We start from the raw sequence: 25,047 nt of genomic DNA on the forward strand, positions 1-25,047 counted from the left end.
TGACAGTTGTAAATTGTAATGGCGGAAGGTTGATGGACAATAACATTCATTTCACAAAAATTATCAGAAAGTTTTGTGTAAAAAAAAATTGTTTTTTGTTGCAGATAGCGTATTTTGCAATAGTTTTTCAAGTAGCCAGCGGGCTCACATATCTTGTTTATTCTTAATTCGTGTATTTGGTATACAAAATGAAGTAATGTTATTTGTATTTTTTGTGCTAATAGTTCAAATAAGGTTTTTGTGAAAAAAAGTTATTGAAATAGGAAGTACTGTATATTTTTCGTTATGCTTGAAGGTGGCTCGCCCCACATCAGATAGCTATGGCGAATTTGAACTTTACAAGGAATATTGGAGGTAACAGCCTGGCAAGAACAAGTGTTAGTTTTGGAAATAATTCTATGTCTGGACATGTTACTCCTGTTTTTGGACAAAGAACATCTTCTGAAAGAAGAACCCTACCTGCTATGGGGTAAATATCAGTATTATTTGAAGATAACAGAGTTTTCAATATTTTGTTTTTGTTTACACAATTTTGCAAGTTTTGTTTTAGTACTATGCACTTTCTCTAAATTAAATATAGTGGCTGTTCAACTAAGGAAAACATCAGTGATTAGAATTTCCATCTATAAAATATAGTTAATCTAATGAATTTACTTTTCAAACATACCATAACATATGTCGAGAACAGTGTTTCCCTTTTCGGTTATATGAGAAAAATAATTTGGTTTGATAGAGAGTGCATATATAATGCACACTTCATGTTTTATTAACCATTATATACCTAATATTATTGGCTTGGAGTTAGTTTTCTATAAGTTACACAGATCAGATCTCATTTATCTTTTGAAATATAACCTCTCTGACCAAGATGCATAAAAACCCTGGTGTAGTTGTTGGACATATTTTTTTGTTCAAAATTTATGGCCTTCTTGATACCTTTAGACATTCCGATAGCTAGAATTTCAGATTTTTATCATCAGTACCATTATTAGATTATTATAGTGCAGTAAATATTGTCAAAGAAAATATTGAGATTCAGAAAAAAACACTATATAAAACCTTGAATCAGATATGTACTAAATGTAACTTCAATCAGTTCCATCGATTATTTGTTCACATTTATAAGTTATTAGGATAGTTTTTCTCATAGCTGTAAATCCCAGTTTCCTGACCGATTCTCAGTCAAGAATTCACATATTGTTTTTTGTAAATTTTAGACAACAGTGTTCATCAATTTCAAAGTCACTAATGTGATGTCAGTAGGTAAAGAGGGGTATCCTTTGAAAAAAAATTTATAAATAATATTGAATTCGTGTAATGTGTGCCTAGAAGGAAAACACTTTTTTGTAAATGTCTCACATATAATGAGCATTACAATCTAATAAGTATTGTGGAATAATATAATATGCTGAAGTAGAATGGATTTTCTTGTAAGAAAGGTAATAGGTAGTGGTCAGTCGAACAAATAAAACTGAAGAAAGATAAAAGCAAATATAATATTTATATTTGAAAACCGTCCTTGCTAGAACCTGTTTAATAAATGAAATCCCAACAACACTACCTTGTATGTGATCCTAAAAAAGACAAGACTGAGAAATATGAATTTTACAATAGTTAATTATTGTTGTCAAGAACTTGACAAAAGTCACTCATAACTCGTTTAATAGATCATTTGATATTATTGGTTATTTTGACTCGTTTAATGTTATTTACCTTTAATAACATTTTTAAAAAGAAGTTCAAATGAAAATAATTGCACATTACATTTGAAATGATTTTTTCAAATGTTATGTCTAATGAATATTACTGGAGTTCTTTCCCAACACCAAATCGTTATTTTTAACACCTCGACACGTGTTTCGATCACCAAGTGATCATCTTCAAGAGGAAGATTAAACTTTTTTTTAGTTCAATCTTCTTGAAGATGATCATTTGGTGATCGAAACACGTGTCGAGGTGTTAAAAATAACGATTTGGTGTTGGTGTTGGGAAAGAACTCCAGTAATATTCATTACTGGAGTTCCAAACAGTGCATCATAAGTTATGTCTAATGTCAATTTGGACTGGACTATATTGATGTTACACATGACAACTAAAAAATGAAACTTCAACTTTTGACATTTCCATATTTCTTTTTTGAAGCCTTAATAAAATTCAGTAACTTATAACTAGAAATTGATAATTATCTACTGTATAAGTATAAGTGATTGTACCAGGATTTTATCCGTCTTATGTCAGAACCTGTTTTGTTTTTTTTTGCAAAATATAACCTGTCTGACACAGTTAAGACATTCTCACAAATGTGCATTATCAGCCCCATTCATCATAAAGGAATTTTTACCATCATATTTGATAAAATTTGTGATTTTATAAGGTACCTGGAAAATTTGGCATTATTATTAATTCAATCTTCTATTCTTCCAGAAATAATAATCAAATGGGTAACATGAATACCCTGGGAGGTTACAGTTCGTTCAACTCTGTGTTTGGTTCGGGGGACACGAATACTCCATCTCTGCTAGACCTTAGTGAGTTCCCATCATTGACTAATCGAAGTTCTGGTGATAACGTCCCTCAACCAAGTCCTATGCCGGGAGCGAAACCATATGTAGGAATGGTTAAACAACCGACGTCCGAAGCTAGTGAATTCACTATGTCGTCCGAAGACTTTCCTGCCTTACCTGGTACTCAGAATAGAGAGGGTGCGTCTCCTGGTAGCAGTACGTCTGGTGATAAGAATGTTATTGGTGGTGCAGGAGATGGAGTGAGTTCGAGAGATGGGGATAAAAATGGTTCCAAATCGGGTAAGTGTTCAAAAGAAAGTGCTCTTAATTGATTTTTGGTAAATATAAAAGATCATTTGAGAAATGCCTGGTTTAAATATCAATCAACCAGAGAGAATTCTCATCAGTGTTCACTTTCAAATTGAGTATTTCAGTGGAATACCATTTCATCTATACTTAACTATTAGGAAATATTCATTATAATATTTTCAGAGCAGAAAATTTGACAACAACCTGAAAATTTTCTTTAGTTTCATCTGTGGTTTTGTGGTTCAGTTCTGTTTTTTTATCTAAAATCAGTTGACTGCTCCTATATCAACAAAGAGACAATTGACCTTTTCCCAACCCTACATCCTCTTGTTTCATAAAAAAGAAAATACAACAAAACTACTTCACTGTGAAATTTTCACTAAACAGTTTTACAAAAACGCAACACTCATTTCGCTATACAATAGCTTCATCAGGCATGTCTATAACTGCATAGACACGCCTGATATAGCAATTGTATAGCGAAACACATGTGTTTTTCAAAAACTGTAGCGAAAATCTCACAATGAAGTGTTTCTTGAAAACGTTATGGATTTTCATCAAATATCGGCCGATTCTATCACATATATAAAACAGAACTAGATTTTTTTTGATATCCTCTCAGATTTTCAAAGAACACAAATGAAGATTGGAAATATTACATATTCAGTTGATGAATTGATGGATGTAGCCATTACTACGTGGTAGGAAATCATAGTGAAGAAAAGAGAATTGAAACTTTCTATGTTCTTTACCACTTTTTGTTTGTATAACACCACTGTAGGTAATAATAGAGGTACTTTTTCTTTACTAATATCAATATGGATATGCTAATTTGAAAACCGGTGAGTAAACTAAATTGATTTGATCATTCAACAGGATGCACCCGCATTGTTTATGCTTGTGAATTTCCAAGGATTCCAAATAATTGAGTTTGCAACATTTCCTTGCATGGTGCAAAATTTCCGAATCGTTTAGATTCGGGAACTTGTGGTTGTATGCCAAGGAATGGTTTGAAAACGTCGAACCATTTTTACCTAGTCTGAAGGACTTTTCATGTTCAGCATACTGTTTTTTGAAATTTCAATCACATTGTCCCACATAAACACTATTACACTCCGGACACTTAAGCTTATAAACTCCAGATTTCTCCAACTTGTCCACCTTATCATTGGCATTGAAAAGGAAATCAGATAACCTGACATGTGGTCTGAATGCCACTTCCACATTGTTTTTTCTGAAGTAACCCGTAATTATCTTTGTTCTTTTACCAAAATATGTTAGAGTTACTCATTTCTTGATTTATTTATGACATTGTAACAAGAATTTATTCTTAAACAATAAACATATAATCAATCAATCAATCTTGATTTCTGATTGTTTTATCTGGGGGTATAGTAATCTGTAAGTGAATTTACGGCGTTATTTTCTGACACCATTAACTTGACCAATTAACAAAGAGGAAATTTCAACAATGTCCAAAGGGCCGAAATATACACCAACAATAATTAAAAAAAACAGTTTAGATACATGTGTAACAGAGATCTATTGCAATGAAACAGACAGATAATAGAGATTTACGGGCATACAAAATCAATGAAGTAATTCAGAACCATCCATTCTCTTTATCAAACCGTTGAAAAACAGGCATAATGAAAACTATAAAACAAAAAATAAGAAAAAATTATCTTGTTTTCACAAAAGCTGATAAATCGAATGCCATCGTTATCCTTGAACGAGAAACATATATCCATAAAATTGAATCAGTCATTCAAAATGAAAACTTTATTGTCATCAAGAAAGGCCCAACAATGATAGTCAAAATGAACTAAAAAAATTTCTCTCGGATACTAAAATCATTTTCACGAAGTCAGAGAAACGGAGAATCCTGCCCTAAACTATATGGTCTGATAGAAACACATAAAAAGGATACCCTATAAGACAAGTAATTTCGTATATATTCTGGTAAGAAAACTAGGAATACGTTTCAACAAGTTGTTACAAAATACTACCAAATTCTTCCCACCTCACAGCATTAAAAATTCACTGACTTTAGTGGAAAATATAAGAAACCCAACCACGCCACATAACAAAATTTTAGTTTCATTCAATGTGAAGAATATGTTCTCCAACATACCGTACAACAAATGTAAGCCTTCTCATTTTAGATATACTAGATCAAACCTAAGTAAACTATATCACTTCCTTTGAAATTTCAACAGCTTTTGATGTTTGCCTAAATCAGAGTTACCTACAGTTCAACAACAAATTTTATAAACAGGATTCAGGTTTACCAATGGGCTCACCCCTTAGTCTACTTTAAGCAGACATATTTATGAACAGCTTGGAGACTACTATAGTAAATTCCGACCTGGGTAAAAAACATATTCATTTTTGGTACAGATATATAGATGATATTCTCGCCTGTTTCAGAGGTACTACACGACAGCTGAACCAAGTTATGACATTCATGAATAATCTCAATAGCAACATTCGATTCACACTCGAAACAGAGATAGAGAAACAGATAATTTTCTTAGACCTGACCATTACACACAATCAGAATAAATTTGTGTTCAATGTTTTCAGAAAATCTAGCTATACAGACATTTATAAAAACAGTCATAAATTAGCAGCCTACATGTTGCTCAGAGCATTCTCACTGCTTTTGTCTGCTTCTAGCTAGGGAAATTGATATAATTACAAAGATAGGCCATAATAATGGTTTCCACACAAATACAATCCAGAAGTTAGTCAGAAAACAAAGGCGTAAATTCACTTACAGATTAATATACCCCCAGATCAAACAATCGGAAATCAAGAAATGGGTAACTCTAACATATTTTGGTAAAAGAACAGAGATAATTGCGGGTTTCTTCAAAAAAACAATTGAAGTGGCATTCAAACCACATGTCAAGTTATCTGATTTCCTTTTCAATGTCAAAGATAAAGTGGACAAGTTAGAGAAATCTGGAGTTTATAAGTTTGTGTCCGGAGTGTAATAGTGTTTATATGGGACAATGTGATTGAAATTTCAAAAAACGGTATGCTGAACATGAAAAGTCCTTCAGACTAGGTAAAAATGATTCGACGTTTTCAAACCATTCCTTGGCATGCAACCACAAGTTGCCGAATCTAAAAGATACGGAAATTTTACACTATGCAAGGAAGAATAGCAAACTGAATTATTTGAAATCCTTGGAAATTCGCGAGCATAAACATTGCGGGTGCAACCATTAAATGATCAAATCGATTTAGTTAATCACCGGTTTTCAATATTACTGGAGTTTTTTCCCAACACCAAATCGTTATTTTTAACACCTCGACACGTGTTTCGATCACCAAGTGATCATCTTCAAAGAGAAAGATTAAAACTGTTTTAATCTGTTTTAAACTGTTTAATAATGGTGATCGAAACACGTGTCGAGGTGTTGAAAATAACGATTTGATGTTGGGAAAAAACTCCAGTAATATTCATTACTACACCGAAGGTTCCAAACAGTGCATCATAAGTACCGGTTTTCAAATTAACATATCCACATTGTCACTAGTAAAAAAATTCCAGGTACAGAATCAAACTACCTACCTCTATTAATACATACAGTGGTGTTATATAAGGACTAATGTAATCAGTCATTGTTAGTTTAACATATAAGTTTGAAAATATCCTTATAGGACGAAACTGCAGTAACGTTAGTTACAAATTACAGTGGTAAAAATACGTGTCGAGGTGTTAAAAATAACAGTTTGGTGTTGGGATAAAACTCCAGTAATATCCATTACTATACCAAAGGTTCCTAACAGTGCATTATAAATTATTTATATACTTGGAACATGAACAGCCAATGTCAAATCTTGTGCTTTTGAGACAATTGACTTCAAAGTCTCAGCACATTTTCATTGCAATTATTAGAAGGGAATTTTAGATTCATCATCATGCCCGCGGAGTGTTAGAAACAACAAAACAAAAGTACATGTTCCTTATTGAGAGGTAATATAGTCCGTTCAGTTTGGCCAACGTACTTTTTGTTACAATCCCCTTAGCTAATTTTATAAATCTCTGCTAATAAAGCTTCATTGCCTGAATATAAGAGAATGTGGGTATAATAGTGCTATATAACTTCTAACAATACATATTATTCAAATAACAAGTCCTAATTATATTTCTTAATTTACAATATGGTTCTGAAAGCATACCCACTGAGCTCCTGTAGATAGATGATCTCTTAACTATGTTAGTGATTGCCCTAGAAACTTGGAAATTCAAGTGAATCAGAGCAGTGTTCAATATGTCTAAAATTTTAAGACTCAAAAATTTCTTGTTCGTTCAAGTGAGGGAATCTTGAATTGTTGATATAATAAATTATAATCAGTAACTTGCTCTTGCTTCCACATGAAACACTAACATATTTTGAAATTCATTATGTACTTTTTCTAGTTTATTAAATACATTGTACTGACTACATGCACTATTTTTGACCTTACATAACTGAAATTAGGCGTTTTGGTAGTTATAACATTATTGAAGTTTTTGCTTGGAGATATCTAAATCTGTCATTTTCTAATCTCTTTGAGATATAAAATTTGTCTTCACCGTCAACTCACATACCATTGATGATGTCTGCTTCAGTAGCAGACGAATCATTTGGTATTACAAGTTCCATTTTATCACGGCCCATCAGCCCTGATTTTGTTTCCTCTAATCGTAACTCTGGTCGTGAAAGCCTATTTTCTTAAAATAGGCTTCATTAAAAAAATAGTTTTCAGAATTATACTATATACCATAATTTTGTGATCTTTTCATTTAATAATAATATTGATGATCGCCTTCATTATTATCAAGAATAGATTTACAATTAACTTATCATAAAACATAACTTAGCGATGGTAAAAAGCGAAGTTCAAATGTTTCCAAATTTAACCAGGAACAATTCCACCGGATGATCAGGTTGGTGAACTGAATTATATCAGTGAAGCATAGAAAAATTCTTAAAATAAAAATATAATGTATTCATGGTAAAAATAAATGAGTCTTGAATTGCTTTTTTAACTGTTTTGTCGAAAAATGTATACTTTTGGGTAAACCATTATGAATTTAACAGATTGTGTATTGTTTTTTTCAAGTCGATGTAACAGATTGTGTCTTGTTTTTTTCAAATCAATGTGTTAATTGAACTGGAAGTGATTTCAGATTCTTTTTAAGCTCCTTCATTGCACCATTCAATTTTTCAGTGCAATAGGTTTTTTGAATATTTAATTATTTTTCAAGAAACAAGTGTACCTTGCAGATATCTCTCCATATTCTTCAAAACTAATATTTTCATTACAAAGAATTTTTCCAGACTGAAAACCCAAGACGCAGTGCGCGATCTTATATAAATTATATCTCGGTAACTGTGCTAGCATTATTCATCATCCCGAATCATATCATGTATGATACTTCATTTTAAAAATTTGTGAATATTTTTCCTTTACTATTCTTTCTGTCCTTCATTATATCAATTACGTTCAAGTTTGATGAAAATGGTAGGTAGATCATTTTTTGAAGGAACATCCTTGAAAGCAAGGAATATAAACTCTGTAGATAACTATGTCATAACTATTTTTCAGATTTGTTTATTGTAGTCTGCAGGTTTTTATGCCTGAAGGTTTCACTTACAACTGGGTATCTTGTTTTATTCCAGTTCAACTATCGAGTATTCACGAACCAGACTAATTAAGCAAACCAATAGTCGAAGTCACGTTCTCCACTGATGAAATAAAACCAGAAATGTGTTCCTTGACCAATGTAGTATATGCTATGAGCACAGCTATAGAACTACTTCCTTTGCCTCATTGACCACGTACAACAAATAGCTTTAACTCAACCTTGAAAAAGGCTCAGTCTGTCATTTAATACATATTGTGAAAATATTTTTTTTAATCAAAATTATGTAAAGTAAGGCAGATGATTTCTAGTTAACATATGGATTTCATGTTGAAACTAATTTGAAGATATTTCTCATTTATAAGATAACTAGTACTATGTTGCTGTATTGCTGTTGTTCGAAGGTTTTGACAGAATCAACGACCTTAGGCGTGCGCAGCGTTATAGAACAGTGCTTTCAAAAAATTGTTCTACAGCGCCATCCAGTGGCGAGTTACAGAAAAATTGATAGCCTAGAAACCTTCTCCATGAAAAATTACTTATACATGTCAAGTTTCATCATGATCGGTTGAGCGATGTAGAAGCTTATCACTTACCAACCAACAAACATCCATTTTTATATATCAGACTATACTAAAACGAATAATGATTGAGAGTAGAAGTAAGCCCAGTTGACAGCAAATCGGGGGCGTGCTTATTAATTTTTGAGAGGGTTAAGAATGAAAGAAAAATTCTTAGTACAATTAGTTGAAATATTCATACACATTTTTTATTTATTTCATTAAAACTTTGCAATATCGTAATTTACCTAATCGTTGTAGTCATCAGGTGGGCCTTATGAAAACGGAGTAATAATCTTGGTAATTATAGTAGGTACCAAATAAATTAACAATATTAATAAAAAACACAATATATATATACAGTGTGTCCAAGATAAGGATCCTAAGCATGGGAATCTCAGTACCGGTTGGAGATACAGCTTAGGTTAAATTAGGAAAAAGTTGTGTTCTTTAAAGCTTATTTACATGCCGTTTAGAAACTTGAAGAATTTTCATGGCCTGCTGAGATATTTGGGAAAAACGAGAATTTGACAATATCAATTTTATTTTTTTCTGACTTTATTTGAAAAGATATCAAAAAACGAATATCACTTTTTCATTGGCACTTTTAAGGTACTTCACGATGGTATTTTTAGATTTTATATCCGACGTTTCGTTTTCATTGCATCATCATCAACTTTATTTTTTTATATGACCCGAAACAAAAGTACACCCTGTATCTGATTCCATTTTTTATTACGAATTCACCGATGTATCACATGCCATTGTTTTCTTTTTAGTTTGAAGGAAAATTACATTTTTTCTATTTTAAAATTTTTTTTTTTAAGTAGGCGTTGCAAAAAAATGCTTTGACGTAAATACCTGTCACCGAGCCTGTCAAATATTATTTAATTACACGATAAAATAGTAATTGTCGTTGTTGTTAGCCTGTTTGTCGAGTTGTTGTTTTTAGAGTTATTGTTACTGTTGTTGTTATTATTGTTTATTGTTGAATAGATAATATTGTGTTATTATCGTCGAATATGCCGGGTGAGCATTATAGCCATGAAGAAAAGTTTGACATGCTAACGTGCTACATTTTGTGCCACAAAAATACTGTAAATACAGCAGCAATGTATCTTAATACATATCCAGAACGAAAGCATCCATGTAAATCCATTTTCTTAGAGCTGGCTCGAAATTTAAAAGAATATTGTTCATTTAAAAAGCCTGTTTTTTCCTCGAAAAAAGGAATCTTCAGAAGAAGCCCAAAATAATGTTTTACAAGCAGTTGTTGAGAACCCTGAAATATCAACTAGGCAAATCGAAAATAATGTAGGAGTAGCCAAATCCACAGCTCAATTTATTTTGCGTAAAAATAGATATCACCCCTATAAATTTAGGATTTGCTAAGGACTTAAACCAGGGGATTTCGAACGGCGCCGAAATTTTTGCGAATGGTATACACGCGCGTGTGAAGAAGATTATAATTTCCCTTCAAAAATAATATGGTCCGACGAAAGTATGGTCACTAATAATGGAATCTTCAACCACCGCAATACGCATTACTGGGTTCAGCAGAATCCGCGTGTTAAGAAAATATCAAGACATCACGAACGTTTTGGGTTTAATATGTGGTGTGCAATTTTAGGAACTAAAATACTAGGTCCGTTTTTTTACTATAATTCTTTGACCGCAGAACGATACCATCATTTATTGCAAAACTATGTAGAAGACTGTTTAGATAATTTACCTCTGGCACAGGTCAATAACTGTTGGTTTCAACAAGACGGTGCTCCTGCACATAATTCTAGACAAGTTCGAGAGTATCTTTCGCAACGATTTCCTGGAAGGTGGATTGGAACCTTTAGTGAAGTGTCTTGGCCAGCGCGATCCCCTGACTTAACTCCTCTGGACTTCTTCATATGGGGTTTTGTTAAAAACCGGGTTTACCAACATTCTTCTGAAACTAAACAGCAGTTACGAGAATGTGTAACTGTCGCATTTAACAGTATTACACTAGAGATGTTACGTGATGTTTTAAGTTCTACAGAACTTAAAACCTGTTTGAACACCTCCTTTGAATTAAATAAAAAATGCGTTAATTTCTTAGTTGTTTTCATTACTTTAAAAAAATCATTATTAACCTACTTAAAAATACATTTTAAAAATAGAAAAATGCAATTTTCCCTTAAACTAAAAAGAAAACAATGGCATGTGTTACATCGTTGAATTCGTAATAAAAAATGGAATCAGATACAGGGTGTACTTTTTTTCGGGCTATTTAAAAAAATAAAGTTGATGATGGTTTTTTGAAAACGAAACGTCGGATATAAAAACTAAAAATACCATCGTGTAGTGCCAATGAAAAAGTGTTATTCGTTTTTTGATATCTTTTCAAATAAAGTCAGAAAAAAATAAAATTGATATTATCAAATTCTCGTTTTACCCAAATATCTCAGCAGGCCATAAAAATTCTTCAAATTTCTAAACGGCATGTAAATAAGCTTTCAAGAACACAACTTTTTCCTAATATAACCTAAGCTGTATCTCCAACAGGTACTGAGATTCCCATGCTTAGGATCCTTATCTTGGACACACTGTGTATATATATATATATATATATATATATATATATATATATATATATATATATATATATATATATATATATATATATACAGGGGTACTAGAAAATACAAATTACAAATTTTTGATAATAGAATATAAATGTAAATGTACAAATTTTCGTCTAATCTTCAACCTCAGATTCGTCACTGTTGCTACCGCTATCATCAAAGTGAATTATGATTAGTTCAATATTGTGTTCAATACGGTTGTCTACGTCCCACATTTTTTGCTTCTCTGCTCCTCTGCTGCATGCATTTCTTCCAGTCTTCTGCAGAAACAGTTCGAATAGCTTCTTGTAGGTGATGTTGCACGTCCACTAATTTAAATGTTCTGTTTTCTCGTGCCACATATCCTTTTACTTGCGCCCAGATTAATTCTATTGGGTTTAATTCGCAGTGGTATGGTGATAACCTTAAAACTGTAATGCCACGACTTAACGCCATTTCATCCACTGCGAATTTTTTATATTTGTCTGTGTGTAATTTTGTTAGCTGAAGTAGTTCTGCCTTTAAACTATCTTTGTTATATTGGATGTTCTTATTAATTAACCATTCTTGAATTGCTGCTTTTTTCCATGATTGTTTCGGTAATGGTTCTAAATGTCGACTATGGTATGGGGCATTGTCCATGACGATGACAGACCCAGGTTCCACAAGTTGAATGATGCCTTCAAACCATTTTTCAAACACCTCCGCATTCATCTCTTCATGATAGTCGCCTGTTTTCTTAGATTTAAATATTAATTCACCATTTGGTAAAAATCCAGTGTCGCTTCCTATATGCTTAACTATCAGACGACTACCTTTTCCAGATGGCTGTTTTAACCCAACTGACAAACTTTCAATAAAGGCTTGTCGTGCACTTGTTATATTACCATCCTGCCATACTTTTTTGACCGTATGTCCTTGGTTAACCCATGTCTCGCCCATGAAGTACAATTTTTTTTGAGCTTCCGAAATTCGTCAATTTTTCTTAGATAGTTTCTTCTCCAAGCTATTATTTCTTGACGTTCAATGAGAATGCTTTTCCTGTCAACTTTTCCGTACGTAAAGTTCATTTCGTATACAAGTTTCCTAAAAGTTTCTTTACCCATTTTTGGGACCAATTCATGATCGCTAAGTGCCTCCAGAACTGTTTGTAGTGTGGGCAGCTCATTTCTGAAAAAGAAACTGTGAATAGTTCTGCGTATACTGGTTTTGGCTTCTTCATCAACTGTGATTTTTTTTTCGTCCGCTACTAGTTTTTGGCGTTTGTACGTCCCCATGAATTTCTGCTTCTCTTAGTATTTTGTAAATCGATGATTTTGGTACACCGGTATAATCAGAGCACATATCAACTAATTTATCTTTTGTAATTGTGGAACTTAATGATGTAGAAATGCCCGGTTGGTTATTCGGAGGTGCACACGTAGAATTACAGCACATATGCACAAAGTCATCTTTTGGTGGCTGATGATCTCTTTCAAGACAGTGAAATACTCGCAGTACAATTTGTTTTTCTCTTACTGACCAAGACTCCGACCGTTTTACCTTTTTCGACGTGGAAGGCCCGGCCATGTCTCCCATTTTTTGAGTAGTTTGAGAACGGTGTAGAAATATAATTATGTAACGCTTAAACACTTATTAGCACTATTATTTTCACCAATTGTTATCTCAACACGTCGATTGCTGACTAACTTAACTGTAAAACGTACAATTCACGCTGTATAATTCACAAACCAATGATACGCTCATGGCTGCAAGTACATTAGTGAGGACTGCAACGATGAGATGGAAGTTACGGTAAAGTGACAAAGACAGAAATATCGTTGCGTACAGTGTTGCCATTAGTTGTAATAAATATCTAACACTATACAGAAAATAATGAATTTTAACTGATCAGTAATCAGGAAATGTATAAGTATTACTCATTACAAGCTCATTACTGATTTTTGTCATAAATAATACCTTTTAATCGTACTAGTATTGTGTGTTATCTATAATTTGCCACAACCTACAACTCTACTGCTTACAATATTTTGATTCTGATATAAACTGGTAACGTAAAATTTAGATATGACAACGCGCTTTACTCTCAATCATTATTGGTTTTACTATAGTGCTATGTTGCTGTATCGCTGCTGTTCCAATCTTTGGACAGAATCAAAATCAACGAACTTGGGCGTGCGCAGCGTTATAGAACAGTGCTTTCAAAAAAATCGTTCTACAGCGCCATCTAGTGGCGAGTTACAGAAAAATTGATAGCCTAAAAACCTTCTCTATGAAAAATCACTTATACATGTCAAGTTTCATCACGATCGGTTGAGTGATGTAGAAGTTTACCACTTACCAACCAACCAACCAACAAACATCCATTTTTATATATTAGATGTGAGGATCGAAAAAATTTTGCTAGAAATCAGTACAAACCTGGATATCTAGATAAACATATGTGAGTGGATGATAAGATGAAAGATCAGCAGATATTTGTTTTGGATCTTCATCCAAACTGATAAATATGAATGAGATAACCTTTGAATTAATGTTATTTACTAACAGAATGTCAATATTTTTGTAAAATACCCAATATTCTACCAAAATAATTTTATCTATCATTTTCTTATCAATTCAAATAAATTATTTGGCATATGGTCTAAACATGAAGATGTGCATAGTTATTTAAGATAATTGATTTTCTATTACTTATGTTTTCAATTCTCTTATTACATATAATTAATAATTCAGCAAATCATGACACTCAAGACGGTTTCAGTTTAATAATATTTGATATATTATGGTGTTAGCTGTTTTCAAATTTCAGACTTGAAATTTTTCAGAGAATTTCACCATCAGTAAAGTGATACATAATGTAATAGTACTTCTATTCGAGTTTTCTTTCATAGCATTACTATCTACAAATCACCGTTTGACACCTAATCCTGGGCAAACATAAGATTCTGTATAACAAAGATGCAGTGCTTTTTTTGTATAAGTCACCCCTTTCAAATAATCAGTGTTTTATTCATAATTTTTTGATATAAAATGTAACAATTGAAAAGATAGGAAATATTCTCCCAGTTAAAATTAAGGTCTGCTGAAAAAAATCAGCTTGGGGAATGTTTTGTGGATAAAAATTAAAAAGTTTCAATGATAAACCTCTCATTCCAAATCTTTATAGGGTTTTAAGTGAGAATTTGTGGTTAATAGATTCAACTGCTTGCACTAAAATCTATGAATGCTCATAATTTCAGCTGATGTAGATCTTGTGAGTTTCATGAAATTATCATATAAAAATTATATAGAATAGTATTTTCCCGATTGAAATAATTATTCCAAAAAGTATATTCTTTCACAATCAACAAAAACATATTTGTGTGAAGCTTTAGTTGTACCCTTATTCGATTATGCAGACATTGTATATCACGCTAACTTAACAAACATTTACAAAATCAAAATTCAAATTGTACAGAATTCATGCCTTCAGCTCATATATGGAATAAGGAACAGACAGTATATCACATAAATCGGTTGATATTGGGTGGTCGAATATGAAAAACCGAACAAAAAGTAAAATATATGGATGTCCCCAATCTGAACGGCAGGTTCAAAGGAACTTTAACTACACTCTTTTTTTAGAAAACATAGATATGGAAGGTATATAATAGCATACCCTCTCATTTTAAAATACTAGGAGAAAATCAATTCAAAACGGAATTTAAGACTCGCTTGTTTACAGGTAGTCAATAACTATTTTTTTTTCTTTCGAGCATCCTTTTATTTGGTGATTACAATTTTGATAAACACGAATCGTAGAAACGTGGAATTGCTTTCTTGGAACTCGTGAAGACAGTTTAAGGTTAAGTGGAGGAACAGGTCAATCAGAGCTTCATCTCTGAGGGAACTGAAATTTGGCTTTTAATTTCAATAAGTTGAATAATCTTTTTTATGGTTTGAACTATTAATTGTTGAAAATAATAAAGATGATTATTATTATTATTATAGTTTCGCACAATATTCAAAATCACATGTCACTAATTTCAATATTAATTAATAGAACTTAGTCATTTCAGAATATTGTTCAATATTTGTTTAACCTGTATACTATATTTCAAAACTCTTTCAACCATGTGTATAAAATGTTACTATTTAATTGATTATTAATGTTTATTTCTTCATGCAATTTGCAATTTTCTGTCTGCACAAACTTGATTGCAACTAAAAAAAAGCTGATGACAAGTCTTTTTTATTGGCCATTCAAATATGTAACATGAAATCACTTTCAAAACAAGTTAAAAATCAATATCAACATTTTTTTGGATTGGTAATGGAAACCTAATTGCTGTGGTGTGAAACAAGTCTTTAGTGTGCAATATATTTTATGCAAATATTTTTTATTTTATTTCCATCTCTTTGCCCAAATGTAAATCAGCTTTAATGTTCTCATCATTTCCAGGTATTCAGACGTCGCCTGATGGCAGAGTGACGAATATCCCTGCCAGCATGGTGAATGATCAGTTCGGCATTGTTGGTCTTCTGACGTTCATCAGGGCAGCCGAGACTGATCCTAACCTAGTTTCTTTGGCACTCGGCCAAGATTTGACTGCGCTTGGATTGAATCTCAACTCCCCTGACAACCTGTACCCTACTTTTGCAGGACCTTGGGCAGAGCACCCTTGTAGGCCGCAAGACATAGACTTCCATGTTCCTCCAGAGTATCTTATCAACCATGCCATCAGGTAAACAAACATTTACATCAATTTTTATATTGTTTGAATGTTGAAACAAAAGCCATCTGAGAGAAAGAGATAAATAACATGATCTGAGAAAAAGGTGTGAATATTGTGAATTGAGAGGGAGGATAAAAGGAAGGTCTGAAAAGAAAAGGGGATTAATTTAAGCTGGTCCTAAGAAGTGAATCCTTGGAAGACTAGTAAATGACTGAGGGTGAGTGAGAGAAAAATCGACAAAAAAGAGGAAAGAGGGGTAGAGAGTTAGAATTTAAGCATATTCAAGGACTGCCTACTACAAAAGCAGAGCCATGTAACTCACATAATATAGAACTACCCAAGGTTGACAGACCAAGCTGGTCTGAATTTTTTTTGCTCAGCAAATCCGCAAAACTGCAAGTTTATAGTGGTGACAATATATTTTTATATCTAATGTTGTATATCAAAACGAAGTATAGGGAACAGTGAACCTATTGCAAGAAATTTAAAAAGGATATTATCCTTCATTGATCAGTTATTACAGACTTTGTTAATAATACGGATCCACCTGAATCTCAAAGTGTGTGTAACGCTGATAAGGGAGACTCTGTCTTTTTTTATTATCCAGAACATTTACAGAACAACTCAATGGTGTTTTCAAAGAGAGAAATTTCAGCAGGGTTATTCTACTTATTTTGTAACCCTGCTAGAAGCAATTATTTGAACTATATAAGAGAAAGGTGTAAGCCAATTCAGGCACGCCCCTGTTTACCATAATTTATGTGGAAATCAACAAACTCTGTTTTTGATAGTAACCATTTATTAGCAATTTTTGACATATATTTTCATTTCATCACATCATTATATCATTCAGAAAGATTTTTATTTATCTTTCAATTGCAATTGTCAAAAAGTCAAGAACATTATAATTTGTGAACAGTTAAAATGGAAAATTGGGAATCATAATTTGTTTTTGCATTATTGAATAATATACAAGCACACTTACCAAAGTATGATATCTCCTTATATAAAATGGGTTAATTGTGTGACTGGCCCAATACACACACAAATAGGTTTTAGTTTGAATAGATTAATCTATTGAAAAGTCTTTCTGAACAACAGAACAAAATTACAGTCTCTCCACGCACGGTTTGCTAACCAAGTAGCGTCCTCAAGATATCATTATGACTAAAATTTTTCTTTGTTAGTGTTTTTATATGCTGTGGCCTAACTACTACCTGTTATTGTTCCTATGCTGAATTTCCAGTTTTTTTAATACCTCTATGTTAATGACTATCCCCTACATTTTTTCTATATTTTTCTGGTTTCTATTTAGAATTATTACTATAAGACCGAGCAAAGAGCTGTTACAAATAGGATCTTTGTAGCTATTCATAGAACCCATTCCACACTTTTCAATTTCCAAGCTTTCGAAGACATCTAGAAACCTGTTGTCATGTACTGGTCTCTACAATTTTAAACATTTCTCACTTATTTTGTAGTCGTTCTGTAAGTTAAGCGACACTAGATTTCTCCGGTCTATGAATCCGAATATGGAAATATGTTCCTTGTAACGAGCTAATATAGTTTGTTTCGTTTGACCAACATATTTCTCATCACAATTCTCGCAGCTTATTTCGTAAATCCCAAACTCTTCTTTTTCCGATGTCCAGTTATTCAGACTGCCCAACACTTGTTGAAGTGTATATGCAGTTTTGAAAGCCGCTCTCCTATTCAATTTTTTGAATATTCCAACCAACCCATTGGTGTATTTGGGTTCATATGAAAATACTATTAATTTTGAATCTTCCCCTTTTCGAAAAGTCCAGGTATTTCGAAGATACTCCCTAAATTTCATTTTTTCTAATTAGTTTATCCACTATGTTTGATAGATACCCGTTGCTTTCAGCCACCTCCCTAACAACTTTTTTCTCAATCTTATCCTTTTTTTGTTTAAGGGAAATGTGAGCAGTCTATGAACAAGAAATTGCATTTTTCATTGTGGGCAATGATAGGAGCTGTCAAGGATATACCTGAAAGTACTCCTATTATTTCTATATACCCTAGACCCTTATTGACATTCCCAATAACTAATGTATCCAGGAATGGTAGTTCTTCGTTATTTTCAATTTCATATGTGAATTTTATACTTGCAAACCTTTTGTTGAGGCAAAATACAAAATCCCCTACCTTACTCCTATTCATATTGAAAATGGCAAATGCATCATCCATGTATTGGATCCAGGTTCGTGGAAAGTAATCCAACTCTTCCCATGCTTCCATTTCAAATCTGCTCATTAACAGATTAGCCATGATAGGAAACAACGATTTTCCCATTGCGGTACCCTCATATTGTCCATTAAAATAGTTGGCGAACTGGAAGCAATTTTGTTCCATGCAAATTTTGGTAAGCTGGATGTACTCTTCGACTACTTTACCACTTATTTCATCAACATCTAAAAGATCCTTCAAGTTTTGGTGTTGGAAAAGTGTTTTCAATAGATTCATTTTACGCCAGAGGCTCCAGTATTAACTATCATGAATAGGTTATAAGAAAGAATATGTCTTACATTTTGAATTGTGGAAGCTGTATGATCAGATAATCAAGTACATAATTCTATCAATCACTAATATCGAAATGTTTTCATGAACTTCTTGTTTCAGGGATAAACTTGCATCGATGAAATTAAGTCGATACAAAGATGATCTTCTATTTTTCATGTTCTACAACAACGTTGGTGATGTACTTCAAATAGCAGCAGCCCAAGAATTGTAAGTGTTTTAATTTATTTGAATCAACACATACCAGTTATATAAGTCCCATGTAAGATTTTTTGAAGAATTTGAGGGTAGTTAGTCCTTTCTCACTTTCAATAATAACTACATGACAAAACAAATGACGAGGGTCAAAACCACCAAAATTGAAAATGTGAAAAATTTGCAAACATTGCAATAAAAAAGTAGTAGCGGATTTACTTTGCATGATTTGGTTAGCTGCTTAACATAATAATTTGGTAGTTGTGCTAATCAAGTTGATGATGCCGATGATAAAGGTTAATGTTGTAAATCTCGGGAAGGTAGGTAGGTTAGATATTCAGAAAAAATCATCAGTTAGATTCGAAAATACTGTGGAAGGTTAAATAAAAGTATTGAAACTGCTTTGACAGACTTTTTTTCTAAGATAGGCTTTGGATGAGTGGAAAATGGCTTTTAGTGTCTAACCTAGCATCTGTTACAAGTGGTACACCTCAGGTGGTATGCCTCAGGGATCAATTTTAGGCGTTACATCGTTTATCGTTTTCATAAATGACCTGCTGTATTTCATTAACCAAATTGAACCTTCTTGTACTATTGCGTTATATGCCGATGATACAAATATTTCAATAATGGGTAAAGATATTCGTTAATGGGTCATTCATACACAGAAAATTCATAGTAAAGTTTGCATTCTGGTGCAGAAAAATAGATCGTGAAACAGGCTTCACTTTAGCGGAAGAGTCCTAGAACATCATCCGACGTATCAGTGGACTCTACTTGACGAGCACTATGATACCCCTCTCGTTAGGCGCATGTGCAGAAAAAAGTTATGAAACTTTGAAATTTCCATTATAAGTCTACGGAGAAGAGTCTAACATGGACCAGACTCCACCCACATTGCGCCTAGATGAACATTAACTATATAGGTTAGATTAAATTAGTGTCGGCAGTGAGTAACAATATTTGGTGTTTTTTGTTACTGTGCCTTATAATTTTAATGGTTAGGCCTCCTTATGTGTCCTTTTTCGCACTTCCCATAGATTTATAATGGAAAAATCAAAGTTTTGTTACTTTTATGTTCTGTGCATGCGCCTGGTGTGAGATATGTCATATGACTCAGCTCATCGAATAGATTTTCCTGATATGTATGATGTCCTAGAATACTTCCACTAAAGTAAAACCCTACCAGATCATGCATGGATAAAGATGAAACAGTTTGTATGTTTTTTAATAATTCTAAACTAACTAGACATAATGAGCAAAGTATTTCTTTTGACGCTACCATTGCAATTTGTTTTATCAGATTCAATTCCGTGTCCACAGAGACTTTTAATAAGGAATTAAAAGTCTTTGTGGACTTTTTTAAGTTGTTATGTGGATAACAACTTAAACTCGAAAGTAATTTATCATATATTTGATAAAAAACGTTTCAAACAAGCTATTAACCAAGTATATTCCCACATAAAATTCAATGCTGGCACAGTAAACATCAGATGAAATAAAAATACTGCTAAATTAACAAAATATTAACATAGCAAATAAGAGTTGTAACTCTTAGAGTTGTAACACATAGACAAGGATAACAGATCATACAAACTAACATGCGGATCATGTCCAAAAGTGTATGTAGGAAGGACTTCAAGAAATTTTAAAACGACAATCACGAAACATAAAAGAAACTTTGAACTGAAATCAAATCAAATATACTGTCAGAAAAAAATACATTTTATAGACAAGGTCTATTTTTCTGCAAAAAATTATTCAAAAACATGCAAATAAATTAAACAAACAATATAAATAAAAATGAAGTTATAGAATACAGAGCTTAGGTGGACGGGGGGTAAATGAGTACGAATTAAATAATATAAATACAATAGCAAACATAAAAATATAAATATACTAAGAGAACGAATATTAGTTCGTAAGTGTATAAAAAGTTGAATATATCATCAAAATACTCCCGAACTGTATAATAGACCCCATCAACCAGAAGAATTTTGACCTCTATTCTGAATCTATTGTACACCATGATTTCTTCAATTTGGACTGACAGGTGATTGAAACGTTTGATACCACTGAAAATAATTTGAGTCCCTAACTGAGGAACTCGTGGGAATAGGCAATTCTATTTTGCTATTGTGACTGCGGGTATTATAAGAAGAAGTGTGGATCACACAAGACAAATGCTGTGTCTTCAATAAACATATATTTTCCAAAATGTATAAGAAGGCTACTGTTATGATACCATGAGCTTTGAATAAAGGTTTGCATGTAACTTGGGAAGCAACTTTGCACATGTATTGGACAGCATTTTTTGAAGAACAAAAATCATTTGAAATAAATCTCTGAAGCATACTCCCCAGAAGGCAGTAAGAGCAAAATAGGCTGTTCTTGAATGGACATAGCCTAGTTAGCCTAGTTCTATAGAGATGCTTTTCAGTGCGTAGCAGCCTGAGGCAAGCTTCTTGCTTAAGTTCATTGTATGGTCCTTAAACTTCAATTTATCATCTATATTCAGCCCAAGAAATTTATAAGTATGTATTCTTTCTAAGAGCAATGCCACCTATGCATGCCCTGTTTTGGAGAACAATCATGATTTCAACACTGTGTACGACATACTCCATATAGAACGACCAACAGGAGGTTCACCACTCACCATTGTTGAACCTTTTTTCATAATAATACATTTATTCATATTCAAAAATTTACCTTATGTCTAAGAAATGAGATTGTAATTGGTATACAAATTCTATCTGTTATCGCTTTCACTATTAACCAGTTGAGTATCTATTACTGTTGTATATAATAATAGTAGCGCAGTGTGTAATATTAATTTTTACCGAGGAAGCTACGGTGTTAGCGAAACACACTCCCATACACCAAAACTACATCATTTTCTCTCGAGGCATGTCTAAATTATACTCAATTCATCCGGACGAACTTTCACTTCGTTAATGAGGTTCCCAAAATTTTAATTATCTTTATAGTTAATGAATTGTGCAAAATATTTATGAAAAATCATTGAAAATTAAAATAACCTCTATTTTTTACTGATAACCACTATAAATTATCCAGAATTCCTGAAAATCTGATTGAACGATTAGATTTTAAAATTACTCAGATGCCAGTGGGATTTTTTTTTCTAATAGAAAAAATACAGTATGCTTGCTCAGTAATTAAAATGAAAATTTTAGAACGAGTTGAATGAAAACTGCAGATTCTTGAGGAAAAGTTAAGTTTATTTTTAATATTTCATCAAGTTTTGGGTTGATTTGTTTTAGAATTTTTGTTTATTAGGAGTAGTCGATATCATAGCCTCATTATAGTTGAAATAAGTGAATATATATATATATATATATATATATATATATATATATATATATATATATATATATATTTCAATATTAAATTCTACAAAAAGGATTTGAAGCTTTATATCTTCTATTAATTATCTACGAGCGCTTCCGACAGTTGGTAGTACTGTCATATTCTCGCACTCCTCAAATTGTCAGTTTGAGATCAAAGCAGTATAGTAATGTAGGGCAATATTCAAAATGAGATTGAATGATAGTCTTATATACAGTTTCTGAAATTCAGACTTTGGGACACTCTAGAAAAGAAATACAGTTTTTTCAAGTTTTTTTTTTATATATTCAAAGTGGCTACTAAATAATAAATGATTATCCAACATAAATCCCAGATATTTAAATTCCTTTACAATTTCAAATTTTTCATTGTTTATTTTTATTTTAATGTTACTACTATTTATTTGTTTATATCTATAAGGTGTAGTAATTATTATTGCCTTACTTTTACTTACATTTAACTTCACATTTAACTTCAATCTATTCTTTTTCAAATACTTATCCATATTTTTAAGCACATCATTTATTTTGATCACTGCTCTATCGATATTCCCATCACTTACTGATATCATAGTATCATCTGCGAATATATGAATGTAGTCACATTCAACATATTTTTCCATATCATTAATATACATTAAAAAACAATAGAGGGCCCAAAATACAGCCCTGAGGAACTCCATGATTTACTGTAATAGCTGACGACATTTCATCACAAATTTTTATTGTCTGTTTTCTATTTGTAAGGTATCCTCTAATCCAATTGAATATTTTACCCTCTATACCATATTCATTTTGTTTTTTTAATAATATCTCTATTTACTGTTTCAAAAGCCCGTTTTAGATCCAGTGATACTGCTATAGTGTACAGATGATTACTCATGTTTTCCTTCCATTTAGTGACAGTGAGTTGTATAGCTGATTCACATGAGTGCTTTGATCTAAAGCCAGATTGATTAATGAATAGCAAATTATTTGAGTTAATATATTCATCATATCTTTTCTCATATATCTTTTCTTCAAATGGCAAAGGATTGGTCTAAACTCACCACTTTTACTAGTATTTGCAACCTTTTCGATAGGTGTAACAGTGCTTGTTTTTAATTCCTCGGGAAATGTGCCATTTTCCAATGATACATTCACAAAGTGGCACCACGAATGCACAATAACATCAAAGCTATGTTTCACAACTTTACTGTTTAGTTCATAAATTTGACTTCCTTTATTTTCTAAATTTTTCATAATTATACCCAACTCATGTATAGATACTAATTTAAAATTACTGAATTTTTTTTCACTCCACTGTATATTACAAGAAAACTCAACATCTTCAATACTAGACAAAAAAATCAATCCCATAGATGGCGTCTTCGTGAGAAAAGATGTCATTGCCCTTATTTACTCAGTCTTGTCCTTTAAAGGCCAATTAAATTTAGCAATGCATGCGAAGTTCAGCCTAGTACCACTGATGAGACCTATAGCGGGTCGAAACACGGCTCTCCGATATTGAATCACAAACTGGTGACAAGACAAAATTTTGTCAAACCGTCCAATGGGCTAAAACGAATATTTGAGGCTCTAAACATTTTTTTATTTTCTTGAAACTCATTTTTCACAAAATTTATATAAATTAGATAATGTTTACTGTAGATTTTACCATATCTATGTGTTGAAGAATTGAATGGCTTCAATATGATTACTATCAATAATATTAAGTACTATATCCAAATTACAATTTGCCGCATAATTTGTTTTACAGGTATGCCAGGGATTGGAGGTATCATACCGAAGATAAAGTGTGGATCACCCAGGTGCCAGGCATGGTTCTAATGGAGAAAACATCAGTGTACGAAAGAGGAACATACTACTTTTTCGATGCGCAGAATTGGCGGAAAGTGGCGAAGGAATTTTACCTGGAATACAACAAACTGGAAGGGCGGCCCATAATGACCCCAAACTTGCACCACAATTCATGAAAGTCTTGATCCATGACTTTGATCGACTATAAATAAATGAAAAGTGTATACATTATGAATTGTTAATTTTAAGGTTAACTGCATCTGGTAGATAAGTGACTTTGACATTTATTTATCAGAATTGGATAAGTATTAATTGAAAAGATTAAAGTTATATATCTATACAGTTTTCATTTCATTTGTAAATTGTACATTATTAATAAATGATTATAATGAACATGGAAACTTCGTAGTTGTAGATCTCATTCTGCGGTAACATTTTACAAAAAAATCCCAATTACAGTTGTATGAGAGGCAGTACTGTGACAGTTGCAACGTGGGTTTGCATCACTTATGCATAGGTCTGAATGGGGGACACCTAATGCATCATAAAGTACAGGATAGAAATCGTAATAAACAGAAATTTACTCCGTCATAACATCAATCGATAGAAATCACAATTGATCACATAGTACAAGATAGAAATGTACAGCGGCATAATGTACAGCTTCATAATGTAATCCATCATAATATACTTCATCATAACATACTTTTTCATAATGTACTTCGCCATAACCTAACGCACCATAATATCATTTAATCATAAATACAATGCATTATAAAAATCATTCCATCATAACAGCAACACATAATTACAT

The 25,047-nt window shown here is 32.4% G+C and overlaps 2 protein-coding genes across 3 annotated transcripts in view; one reads left to right on the forward strand and one right to left on the reverse strand.

The window, feature by feature from the left end:
- Positions 1-24,573, forward strand: Rga (CCR4-NOT transcription complex subunit regena). Of its 2 annotated transcripts, none has more exons than XM_023161388.2 (5): positions 1-469; positions 2,425-2,804; positions 16,059-16,341; positions 18,976-19,083; positions 24,193-24,573. In XM_023161388.2, the coding sequence occupies exons 1-5, from the start codon at positions 321-323 to the stop codon at positions 24,407-24,409; spliced, it is 1,137 nt and encodes a 378-aa protein (XP_023017156.1). In that variant the 5' UTR covers positions 1-320; the 3' UTR covers positions 24,410-24,573. The 2 variants fall into 2 exon arrangements, with proteins under 2 accessions (XP_023017156.1, XP_023017157.1); XM_023161389.2 differs by lacking the exon at positions 1-469 and adding an exon at positions 2,189-2,374.
- LOC141483638 (uncharacterized) overlaps positions 1-25,047 on the reverse strand; it is a 565,103-nt gene that overhangs the window by 84,443 nt on the left and 455,613 nt on the right. The gene's annotated exons all lie outside the window — the stretch shown is intronic.

This window comes from Leptinotarsa decemlineata, unplaced genomic scaffold, assembly GCF_025532065.1.
Source record: "Leptinotarsa decemlineata unplaced genomic scaffold, Ldec_3_MD MMD2_tig00003798_RagTag_RagTag, whole genome shotgun sequence".
NCBI lineage: Eukaryota > Metazoa > Arthropoda > Insecta > Coleoptera > Chrysomelidae > Leptinotarsa > Leptinotarsa decemlineata.